General features: G+C 37.7%; 1 protein-coding gene across 3 annotated transcripts in view; it reads right to left on the bottom strand.

Moving 5' to 3' along the window:
* The window catches only part of BEND6 (BEN domain containing 6), a 51,166-nt gene that overhangs the window by 21,380 nt on the left and 16,951 nt on the right, over positions 1 to 12,835 (bottom strand). For 2 of the 3 annotated variants that reach the window (XM_044253438.1, XM_044253429.1), the window contains exons 2-4: positions 11,109 to 11,328; positions 7,495 to 7,530; positions 5,224 to 5,401 (exon numbers count right to left, since the gene is read on the bottom strand). In XM_044253438.1, coding sequence (XP_044109373.1) covers positions 5,224 to 5,401; positions 7,495 to 7,530; positions 11,109 to 11,228 — 334 coding nt within the window. In that variant the 5' untranslated portion in view covers positions 11,229 to 11,328. The remainder of the gene's footprint in view (positions 1 to 5,223; positions 5,402 to 7,494; positions 7,531 to 11,108; positions 11,329 to 12,835) is intronic. The other variant, XM_044253447.1, reaches the window with a different exon arrangement.

The raw sequence follows: 12,835 nt of genomic DNA, 5'->3' as shown, positions 1-12,835 counted from the left end.
GACTGTATTTGAGATCGTGTATTTTTAAAAAAGATTTTATTTATTTATTTGACAGACAGAGATCACAAGTAGGCAGAGAGGCAGGCAGGGAGAGAGGAAGGGAAGCAGGCTCCCTGCTGAGCAGAGAGCCCAATGCAGGGCTCGATCCCAGGACCCTGAGATCATGACCTGAGCCGAAGGCAGAGGCTTTAACCCACTGAGCCAGCCAGGTAGTACCCCTAAGATTGTATTTTTATGCTCTCCCTCAAATCCCAATCTTCTTTTACCTTCCTTATTTTTTACATACTACTATCAGCTAACATTTTATATAATTTATTCAATTATTAATTATTATAGCTTTTGACTGTCTTGCCCCAGTAGAATGTAGGTTCCATGAGAGCAAGGATCTTTGTTTTATTTGCTGGATTTTCCTAGGTACTTAGAACAGTGATTAATATATAGGAGGACTTTATAAATATTACTGAATGAGTAAGTGCATGATGAGTACCACAGCAGCAGTGGGCAGTTCCTGTTGCCTGAATTCCAGCCAGTAGCGAACTCTACGACTTGGTTGCTGGAGGTACACTTGTGTGTGTGTGTCTGTGTGTGTGTGTGTGTCTATGTGTGTGTATGGAGGGGGTAGAGAATATTAAATATATAATAGATAATAGATTATATAGAGATTTGTAAGTGCCAAAGAGGAAATGAAGCAGGGGAAGATAAAATACGTTCCAGAGAGAGAGGCTGAAATTTTATATTGAGGAAGGAGTTTAGGGAAAAGATGAATTTAGAGTAAGGTCTTGAAGTGAGTAAGTGAGAAGAATGTTCTTCTGGGGGAAGAACATGGGGGAAGAACATTCCAGCTTGAGGAAATGACCAGTACAAAGACACTAAAGTAAGAACATGTCTGATGTCTTCAAAGAATACACAAGTAGTTCAGTGTGGCTGAATCACAGAGAAGGAGGGGAAAGTAGTAGAAAATAAGACTAAGAGAGGTAAGTAGAAGGGAAATAGCCAGAATGCATAAGGACTAAAGATCATAAAAATGATTTCTGTTTTGGGCGCCTGGGTGGCTCAGTGGGTTGAGCCGCTGCCTTCGGCTCAGGTCATGATCTCGGGGTCCTGGGATCGAGTCCCGCATCGGGTTCTCTGCTTGGCGGGGAGCCTGCTTCCTCCTCTCTCTCTCTCTGCCTTCCTCTCTGCCTACTTGTGATCTCTCTCTCTCTCTCTGTGTCAAATAAATAAATAATCATTTAAAAAAAAATGATTTCTGTTTTCCCCTGAGTGAGGAGGAAATATACTTAAGGGTTCTGAAGAGAGAAGTGACATAAACTGATTTTGTTTAACAGGATTATTCTTGCAACTGTGCTGAGAATAGACTAGAGAAAAGCAAGATCAAAAATAGTGACACCAGCTAGGAATCCACCATAATATTCTATGTGTGAGATAATGGTAGCTTGGACTAGAGTGACAGTAGTAGGGGTGGTAAAAAGGATTGTACCCAAAAATGTTTTGAAAGGAAGGTCAGTAAGATTTGTCAATGGACTGAGTGTATGATGTAAAAGAAATATAGAAATTGGTTTTTCATTTGAGAAATTGGAACAATGAAGTTAGCATTAACCAAGATGAGGAAGAAAGGCAAAAACAGGTCAGGAGTGTGGTTTGTGCACGTTAGCCTGAGATACCTGTCAGTTATGTCATGTACACAGTTGGACAATGAGTTTGCGTTAAAGGGTGAAGTCCTGGCTGGAGAATCATAGTTTATTGATGGGTTTTAACATCATGTAATTAGATATGATCACCTATGAAGTGAGTGTACATAGAAAGAAAAGAAGTTCCAGGTCTGAGCATTATCATCATCATCTGAGCATCAAGGTCTGCATCATCAAATATTTAGAGAGTAAGATGATAAAATAAATCAGCCATATGGATTTAGATAGAAAGATCAGCAGTGTAAGAGGAAAACTGATAAATGTGGTGTCCTAAAAGCTAAATGAGGAAACTTCTAGAGAAGGAGAGATAGCCAAATGTCTCAAATGCTGGTCACAGGGCAATTAGATGATCATCAAGAAATGGCTTTTGAGGGGCACCGGGGTGGCTCAGTGGGTTAAAGCCGCTGCCTTCGGCTCCGGTCATGATCCCAAGGTCCTGGGATCGAGCCCCGCATCGGGTTCTCTGCTCAGCAGGGAGCCTGCTTCCTCCTCTCTCTCTCTGCCTACCTCTCAGCTTACTTGTGATCTCTGTCAAATAAATAAATAAATAAAAATCTTAAAAAAAAAAAAAAAAGAAATGACTTTTGAGGAGCACCTGGGGGGCTCAGTTGGTTAAGCATCTGCCTTGGGCTCAGGTCATGATCTCAGGGTCTTGTGATCGAGCCCCGCATTGAACTCTCTGCTTCTCCCTCTTACTCTCCCTCTGTGCTCTCTCTCTCTCTCAAAAAAAAAAAAAAATGGTTTTTGAGATTAGCAATATGGAATGTTATGGGTTGAATTGTGTCCCCTCAAAAAGATAAATTGGAGTCCTAACCCCTAGTACCTCAGAGTGCAAACTTATTTGGAGATAGGGTCTTTATATATGTAATCAAATTTAACTGAGGTCATTAAGGTGGGCCCCGATCCAGTATGACTGGTGTCCTTATAAGAATGGGGAAATTTAGACATGATGGGAGATAAGCATATGGGGAGAACACCACAGGAAGCCTGGCATTACATGGCCTCAAGTCAAGGAACAACCAGAAGCTGGGAGAGAGGGCTTCCTTAGTGCCTTTAGCAGGAGTGTGATCCTGCTGACACCTTAATTTTGGAATGCTAGCCTCCAGAAGTGGGAGACAGCACAGTTCTGTTGTTTAAGTTATGCAATTTGTAGTTCTTTATTACCAGTAAACTTATATATGGGAGTTATAGTGAACAAGAGAAAGAAATTATAATAGAATAATAAGGAACTAATTGAAGTGGATCCAGAGAGGGTAGAAGGGGAAAAATTGAACACAGTGTGTAGCATCAGATCATTTAGGGAGTTTTTCCTATAAAGGGGAGGAAAGAAATAGGGTGGAAAGTGGAGAAGCAAATAGCTTGGAAGGGGTTTTGTTTTGTTTTTTAAATAATGGTAAGTCTGGTGCTAAGGGGAATGATTCATTAGAGAAGGAAAATTTTATCTTGTGTTGGAGAGCCAGGAGAAGCCCTGGAGCTACGTCCTTAGGTGAAAGAGGATGGCATCTGACACATAGGTGGAGATAACTGTTTTTGGCTAGACAAGAAAGTAGGTCATCATGAGTGACAGGAGAGAGTGAAGCATAAGGCATAGGTGCAGGGATAGGGCACTTGGCTGGTTCAGTTGGTAGAGCATGCAGTTCTTCATCTTGAGGTAGTGAGTTCAAGCCCTAAGTTTGGCATAGAGCTTACTTTAAAAACAAAAATTAAAAAAAAAAGCATGGGTGCAAGGAGACGGCAGTCTATTTCATATCCTTCAATTTCTCAATGAAGTCAGAAGCAAAGTCATCAACTGAGAGCGAGGATATGGGAGGAGGTGTGAGAAGTTGGCAGAGAGAAAAAATGAAATGGCAACTGGGAGTGTGGGAGGGAGAAGAAGCTTGTCATAGTGATTCTTTTCACATACTATTGAAACTCATTTGCTACTCACACTTAGAATTTTATCATCTAAATGTATAACAAAAATTGGTGTAATGATTTTTTGGGGGGGCTTCTATGTGTCAGGTTCTGGTGTTGATAAAAGCAGAGACAGTATCAATAATAAATACCATTACTGAACACCTGTCATGTGCTTTGGGTGAAGCATTTCTTCCAATGATCTCTCCTAATCATCACAGCAGCAAGGACATGATAGGTTATCCCCGCCACCTCCCCCCTCCCATTTTGTAGATGAGAGGATTGAAGTTGGAGCTGGGGGCCCAGTAAAGTGACATGGCACCAGTTGTATAGCCAGTAAGCAGAGTTGGGATTCAAACCAAGGCCTGTAACTCAAAAATCAATACTTTTAGCCAGCAATTTATACTAACTTTATAAACTAGCTTTTCATCTTACTCTAAGTCCTGGAACAGATTATATGAAAATGAGAATGATCTGTTGTTTGAAATCACAAAAACCTCACCAGAAAAAAAAAAAAGGCAAAACATTGGTTATAAAAATTCAATATTTAAAGTAGAAAAAAATAAAGACATAATGGTTTGGTGTTGGAATAAATATATTTTAGCTGTAACTGCTTCTATTTAAAACTATGAAGTCTTCACTATAATAAATATTTTTAGGAAAGCATATGAGTCATTACCACAAAATGAAAATCTAGCTCATCACCATGTTCTATCTGTCTCCTATCAGTTCTGCCTCCATAATTATGTGGAACTGTCCTCTTTACTTCCATAACCATTGTCCTGGGCTAGGGTGCCATCATGTTAGTCTGGATGACTGCAGTACTGTTGGAGAGTGGCCCTTCCCTGATTTCTTTCTTGTGTTATTTGTACTCATTTGTACATAGCAGCCAGAGGGATTTATTTTCAAAATGGTCTGTGTATTTACTGATTTACAACAGAATGCTGCCCAAGACGAGACATGATTGCCAAATATTCAGCAGCACAAAATAGTGCATGATGCTTAACTGCAAATGGAAAACATAATTTTTGAAAACTAAACACTTAAATACAATATAGGATCCTAAAAAAGACATTATACCAAGTGGTTTTTAATTTGCATAAATCGATCTTTCTCCTTTATTAGTCTTCAGTGGAATGTGACTATTTTCCCAGACTACTTTTCCCAACTCCAAAACTATACTTCAATGTACAGGATCTTTATTTCCAGTGGTTCTATAATGTCTCATAATAGGTCCCATTTTCTAGCACTTTACTTAGCAGAGGGGAATAAGATAAGCATAATACGAACATGATAACTTATTTATTCTGTCTTACTAACTTTTTCTCTCTGGGGCCTACCACAGTGAGTAACCCCTATTAAATGCTCAATAAGTAGCCATTGAATATTATTAAATGAATACAACATTTGATATTTTGTAGGAATAATCTAAAATTCCCTAAGCCATAAACTAAGGGCTTAAAGATGAGTGCTTCTGTGTTAAATTATATAATCATAGATTTTCTTAAAATGTGATTTTTGATTTTTTTTCTCTGAAGCACTGATTTGGTTTTTCCCTCTTGACAGCTGATTTGCAATAATTTTCACTCATCATATATTTTTCCTTTTATCTAAAAATATCAATTTTATCAAAGTTTACCTTGAAGCATGACCAAAGACTGTCGAAGTCGGCTGTTTTCTTTCCGGGTGTTTGTTAGTTTTTGTTTCAGACTTTTTATTTTCATGCACAATTCCTCCTTTGACAGTTCTGCTAAAGGCTCTTCATCTTCACTGGAGCTCTCACCAGGCAGAAAAGCATTTCCTGAATATGGGTCTCTCTAAAATACAAAGCAGGTACAACAAAAGAAGGTTCAAAGTGACTTTAATGGTTTATCCCATGTTCTATATGCTGAAGGGACTTAATCAGACCTACAAATCCCTCATCTCCCAGGCATTTCTTGCTCCAGATGAAGAGTTGTCCTACCTAGTGAACTAGCCTCAGCTTTGTCTTCACCCCTGCAGGGGAGCTCAGAAAAGGGAAGACATCAAAGTTTCATGCACACATCTGTCACATAGCAGAAATCAGGATTCTGTCTAACTTCAGTGAAGAATATAAAGTAGAAAAATGGTATAACAGAGAAGAATCAACCAGACAGCTATTCAGATCTTTGTAACTCATCTCCACCCTCTATTTCTCCCCTAACTTTTCACTCACAGCCTCTCTGTTGAGACTGAGAAATTTGGGGGCTTATTGCATCAGAGAAAAGACAGAGAAGATTCACTTAGGACAAAGCATTCCTGCTTTCCTTTTAGTTTTAGAAGTAATTTTTAAGGTCAATAGTAAGACAAAAGTCTGAAAACGTAGGTACTTGGGTTGCAAGACCTAGGCTGTATTGATCCAGGAAAGGATTTACTCAAATTATTAATCTTGTGTATCTATCTATCTTTCTACCTATATGGAAAATTGGAGTATAGAATGGAATTTATAAAGAGCCAAAAGGCTGGAGAATAAAGGTTTTTTAATTTTTATTTTATTTATTTATTTAAAAATATTTTATGTATTCATTTGAGAGAGAGGCAGCTCCAGTGTGGTGGGGGAGGGACAAAGGGAGTAGGAGAAGCAGACTCCCTGCTGAGCAGGGATTCCCAATCTGGGACTTGATTCCAGGACCTGGAGATCATGACCCAAGCCACAGGCAGACCCTTAACTGACTGAACCACTCAGTCGGTCCTGGAGTATAAATAAACTTTAGAGTAGAAGAGATAAAGGTATGACATAATGTTTAATGTTGCACAGGAAGGGAAGAGACATTCTGGTGCCAGGAGAAGCCTGGGAAAAAAGGAGCTGGAATGGCAGGAAATCAGATTCAAGTGTCTTTGCTCTTCCTGACCCCACTGTTTGGGGGGAGGGGAGATGGGTCACAAGAATAAGGGTATATGATAGAAATATCCAGATAAATGAGGAGCAATCCTAGAATAACAGGGTTGGATCTTGCTCCTCAGTTTATTAAAAACTCTGTAAAGAGGGACACCTGGGTGGCTCAGTTGGTTAAGTGTCTGCCTTCAGCTCAGGTCATGATCCTAGGGTCCTGGGATCAAGTACATTGGGCTCCTTGCTCAGTAGGGAGCCTGCTTCTCCCTTTGCCTGCTGCTTCCCTTGCTGGTGCTTGCTCTCTTTGACAAATAAATAAGTAAAATCTTTAAAACAAAACAAAACAAAACAACTCCCTAAAAAGAGTCCCCATGTCCATTATTAACCCTAGGGTGTTAATGGTGCCTCTAATCATAAATTAGAAATGGCCAAAAATAAGTATCTAGACAGCTGGATAAGAGAAAACAGTCAGACTCTCCAGAGTTCTTGAAAAGCAGCTAGAGAATCCAAATTGTCTCTCTGGCCTGGTCAGGAGACAGGTAAGTGCTGGGGAAACTGGTGAAATAGAAATAGTTTAGTGTGAGAACAGTGAGTCCACACAATGCCAGAACCTTATAGAAGATGGCAGTGGTCCTGACTCTTGCTGGCAGAGAGTCTCTTCAGACAACTGCTCTGAAGGAAGAAGAGACCAAGACTTAACAGCAGAGCACAAGGAACACATATAAGAGATACTCCCTGAAATGCGACTTAACAGCAGAGCACAAGCAACACACATAAGAGGTACTCCCTGAAATGCTAGGCCCTGGGGAACAGGGAACACTGCACAGCAGGGCACTACAGGACCTCTTCTTCATAAGGCTGTTATTGTTAAAAGCAAAAGAAGTAGCTGACTTTCCTAACACTGAGAAACAGACACAGAGAGTTAGACAAAATGAAGAGACAGATGAATATGTCCCAAATGAAAGAACAGGACCTAATCATAGCAAGAGATCTAAGCAAAACAGATATAAGTAATATGCCTGATAGATATTTTAAAGTAATGATCATAAAGATACTCACTGGACTTGAGAAAAGAGTGGAGGACATCAGTGAGACCTTTAACACAGAGATAAAAAAAGAACCAATCAGAGATAAAGAACACAATAAATGAAATTCAAAATACACTTGATGGTTGGGGCATCTGGGTGGCTCATTTGGTTAAGTGTCTGCCTTCAGCTCAGGTCATAATGCCAGGGTCCTGGATCAAGCCCCACCTTGGACTTCCTGTTCAGCAGGTAGTCTGCTTTTCCCTCTTCTTCTGTCGCTCCCCCTGATCATGAGTTCTTTCTCTCTCTCTCTCAAACAAAAAATCTTTTAAAAAGTATACTTGATGGAATAAATAGCAGACTAGATGAAGAAGAATTAATTAATGACATGGAAGATAGAGTAATGGAAAGTAACCAAGCTGAGCAAAGGAGAGGAAAAAAAATTATTCAAATTGAGAATAATCTTAGGGAAATCGGTGACTCCATCAAGCATAATAACATTCTCATTATAAGGATCTCAGAAGAAGAGAGAGAAAAGGGGGGAAAATATTTATAAGAAGAAATAATAGCTTAAAACTTCTCTAATCTGGGGAAGGAAATAGGTATCTGGGGGAAAGAGGCACAGAGAGACCCCCCCTCCCCTAATTCAACCCAAGGAGGTCTGCACCAAGACACGTAGTAATTAAAATGGTAAAAAGTAATGATAAAGAAAAATATTTCAAAGCAACAAGAGAATAAAAGTTAGTTACATACAAGGGAAACTCCATAAGGTTTTCAGTGGATTTTTCAGCAGAAACTTTGCGGGCCAGGAGGGAGTGGCATGACATATTCAAAGTGCTGAAAGGGAAAAATCTGCAGCCAAGAATACTCTATCCATCAAGGCTATTACACAGAATAGAAGGAGAGATAAAGAGTTTTTCAGAAAAAAAAAATAAAGTAACTCATCACCACTAATGCAGCCCTACAAGAAATATTAAAGGAGACTCTTTGAATAAAAAGGAAAGACCACAAATGAGAGTATGAAAAGTAAAAAAATACAAAAGCAATATAAGTAAGTACTTTTGTAAAAACCAGAAAAAGTTATTCATAAAATGAAAGGATGTAGAATATAGCACTATATACCTAAAATGTGAGGAGGAGTATAAAGGATGGTTTCAAAATTAAGCAATCATCAACCTAATATAGACTGTTCTATGCAGAAACTATTTTATGCAAACCTAACGGTAACCACAAGTCAAAAACTGGGAAGATATGTAAAGAATAAAGAGAAAGGAATCCAAGTGTATCAGGCCAAAAACCATGAAAGAGAGCAAGAGAAGAAAGGATCAGAGAAAACCTATAGAAATAACCACAAAACAAATAACAAAATGACAATAAATACATATCTACAAATAATTACTTTGAATATAAAAGGACTTAAAAAAGATTTTACTTATTTATTTGAGAGAGAGAGAGAAAAAAAGAGAGAGAACATGAACAAGGGAGAGGAATAGAGGGAGAGGGAGAAGCAGACTCCCTACAGAGGGAGCCTGATGCAAGTCTCAAACCCAGGACTTTGGGATCATGACCTGAGCTGAAGACAGATGCTTAACTGACTGAGCCACCAGATGCCCCTTGAGTAGTCAGTTTAGACCCAGAGATAGGTGTTGCATGTTAAGTATGGTAGACCAGCAAGATAAGAGAGATCCTCAACATTGTGGAACTGCCATAGTAACATCTGGTGCTATGCAGTAGTTAGACAAAATGGATCAGATGTAATCTGATAATAGCAATGTAAGTAGATGTTAAAAACAGTGCTGATGGAAAAATCAGAAACAGATTGAGGTATATGTCATGATACCAATGTACTACTAAATGATGTACTAAATGATCTATCCATAAAGTTGTACAATGCAACTTGTAAAGATGTACAATGTGTGATTGGTAAGAACGAAAATGTTGGAAGCAAGCCATATCCATCATAGGAGACTGGCTAAATAAAGACTGGTACATAGACACAGTGGAATAATATGGAGCTGTAAAAAGGAGAAAGTTCTTTATACACTAGTGATAGATCTTAAAAAAATATTAAGTAAAAAAGCAAAGTACAAAGCAGCATATCTGATAAGTTACTTTTTTGTGCAAAAGAGGGGACAAAATATCTATTTTTATATTTGTTTTATTTGAACAAAGAAACACTGGAAGGATAAACAAGAAAGCAATAAATGTGGTTACCTATAGTGTAGGTGGGAGGAGGGAACAGGGTGGATGGGAGACAGGGACGTGAGTGAGAATTTTCACCATTTACCTTAGGATATGTGCTGCCGAAGCGAGCACATTCACCATTTACCTTAAAATATATATTTATATATATTAAAATACATACCTTCTGATTTTTTAAACTCAGAAAAGCTTTATTTTTATTTCTTTAATTTGGCTTTCTTGTGCCTTCAACACTTTCACAATAATTTTCTGCTTAATAAAGAAAGTGCACTTAATCCTGTCAGGCACACATTTAGCACACGTGGAACCATCATGGGTCCTGCTGACATGTTTTTAAATTTTAAAAAGACCTCGTAAGAACTTTAAAGATTTATTTATTTGAGAGAGAAAGCATGTGCTCTTATGTGGGAGGGTGGGGGGAGATGGAGAGAAAGAATCTCAAGAAGTCTCCTCACTAAAGGAGGAGCCCAACTCAGGCTCTATCTCAGGACTCTGAGATCATGACCTAAGCTGAAATCAAGAGTCAGAAGTTTAACGAACTGAGCCACCCAGGCACCCCTAGATCCTTGTAAGAACTTTAAGTCTCATAGCATAAACTCCTTAAAGATGAACTGAGAACATTCCACCACAAATTTTGCCAGTTTCCCAATCTTCTTGGTATAAAGGTAAACAGTTCCATTACCACAGTTCTGGGACTGCCTAGTTTTGCTAGGGGCTATATTTTACAGTACTTATAATAGTGTGTCAAATGCCAGACCATCCTGAATTCCTCTAAACACCATCCCCAGAAGATAAAAAGTATTTTAAACTATGAGAATGTATAGTATGTATTTAAAAAATTAGATAAGAATACATGCACATAACAAACCACATGTATTACAAAGACATACATAAATATATGTACTGCAAAGACACACAAATAAAATGAAAAAAGATACACACATTATTGGGTTGTCCAAAGTATAAGAGGACAATGGGAGTGGGGAATTCAGCTTAAAAAGGAATAAATAAATAAAAAAAGAAAGGAGCCCACATCAAACCAGTGATGAACATGGGCCACACACCGGAGTTATAAAAGAAGAGAAACAGTAAATCTTAAAGAAGACATAGATATTTCAATTTCTTTAGTACTTTTGAGAGGAAAAATAGTTTCTGACAGTTTCCTCTCTTTCATTTCCCAGAATATGAGTGAAAGTTTGAACAATGGCATAATTGGCCATACTTAAATAGAAGCAGGTAAAATGTCTTTTGAGTATGTTTCTAACTCAACTTGTTCAACATTACAAAGAGAATATGAAATTTTATTGCCTCAGTTGAACAAAGAATTAAAGGGAACAATGAGTTAATAGAAGAAGAGAAAGTACTGAAGTAAAAAATTATGAAAAGCACTATGGAATTATGCTGAAGCTAGATAATAAAGTTATACTGAGGTAACAGAACACCAACCTGTCCTTTATCCATGTCACTATTTGCATTCTCTGAGTCCATTGTCTCTGTCCTTTTCCTTTTTCCTTTTCTAAGAGCTTGGGTATTGGTAATGTCATCTGTTTGCAAGATCTTCTGCATTTTCTCAAATAGTTCTCAAAGATTTTCTGAAATCGTAGGAAGAGGGAATGCCCATGTAGATGATACTATTCTTGACGTAGTCCCCAAATTAATGTTTTTCCTTAAAAACAAAAATAAAAAAGGATACGTAATGTATATACAACCAGATGATTCATAATTACAGTAGCCACTCAAGTAAAATACTTTTACTAAATGTTTCTTATCTTTCTCCTGCTGACAAATTTTGCACATTTTCATTTGATTCAAAATCTTCCAATTTCATCGTCATCATGAGGATGTCTTGTTTCTAGGATGTGACTGATATGCAGTGAATTGTCACTTATAAAATGAAATAGTGTGAAAAAAACTTTTATCTTTACAAGTTTTTTCTTGTCAGTCAGTTATAAGCAGTCTAAATATCAACATAGAAACATTATAAATTTATGCAGGCGGCATTTCACAGGATCAAAGTTATAAAAGGCATTAATACTAGTAGATCTCATTAGGATCAAAATGTTCCAAGGGGGATTAATAAGCAATAAGAATTGCTTAGAGGTTTGTTTTGCTTTTTTTCTGAAAACTCTCCAGTTTTGAGGTGGAAGACTTTTCTTGGTGCAAATTTAAGAATTTACCATAAAGAATGGAAGAAAAATATATCTCAAAGGCAAAGACACAGTTCATAAAAAATTTTAAGGGATAATAATTTTTCAAAATCTGAAAAGTAAATAATAATTATTAGGTAAGGTTGAAGTGATCAAATTTAATTTTTGCTATTCACAGATGAAATAGTACATTTGGTCTTAACATCCTTATTACTCACATATATTGGTTTGTATCTATGAAAGGGTATTAATTGTAAATAATAAAACTTTAAACACAGAAAGGGGCTGAACTTAAAGGGACTTTAAGAAATATCTAGACTGTTGAGCAGAAGGTAACATAGCTCCTTACCAAAATATACCAAATAATTCTTTTAGAAAATATGGCACTTTTACCTACTTTAAGAGAAATTCACCATTCTTTACTCCAAGCATGAAATAATTTGGTATTGTCTTACCAAAATCGTTTGTTGTTACTCTGAAAGCTTACTTTGGATTTTCACATATAGGAATAATATTTGAACTCACACATGGAATTGAACTGAATTGTGAATCATATTTGACTCACAAACATAAGGGGTTTTATCTAGCATCAAGCTTTATTAATAATTTTAATGATAAGGCAATCGAGAGGCACAGGTCAAGTAGAGAGAGGTCTAGGGCATCCTACTGGTTTTGTAGGTCCTTCCTTTTCAGATCACATAGGTACTCTGTGGTCTAGAATAAGTGAAGCCTTTAAATGATGAGGGTTACCTCACATAGTGGGGAGTGTTTAAGTTGTAACACATCTCCATTTTATATCTCCATTTATACCTCAGAGTTGTATAGCTTACATGACCTTTTCAAGGGAAGTTATAAACCCAGAGGTTCTGGGTATGTTTGCCATAAACAATCCTAAATCAGGGATATATAATTAAAAGCATTCTAGGGGCACCTGGGTGGCTCAGTGGGTTAAAGCCTCTGCCTTCGGCTCAGGTCATGATCCCAGGGTCCTAGGATTGAGCCCCGCATCAGGTCCTGCATCAGGCT

This window comes from Neovison vison, chromosome 1 (assembly GCF_020171115.1).
Source record: "Neovison vison isolate M4711 chromosome 1, ASM_NN_V1, whole genome shotgun sequence".
NCBI lineage: Eukaryota > Metazoa > Chordata > Mammalia > Carnivora > Mustelidae > Neogale > Neogale vison.
This window is presented reverse-complemented; position numbering and strand designations above follow the sequence as displayed.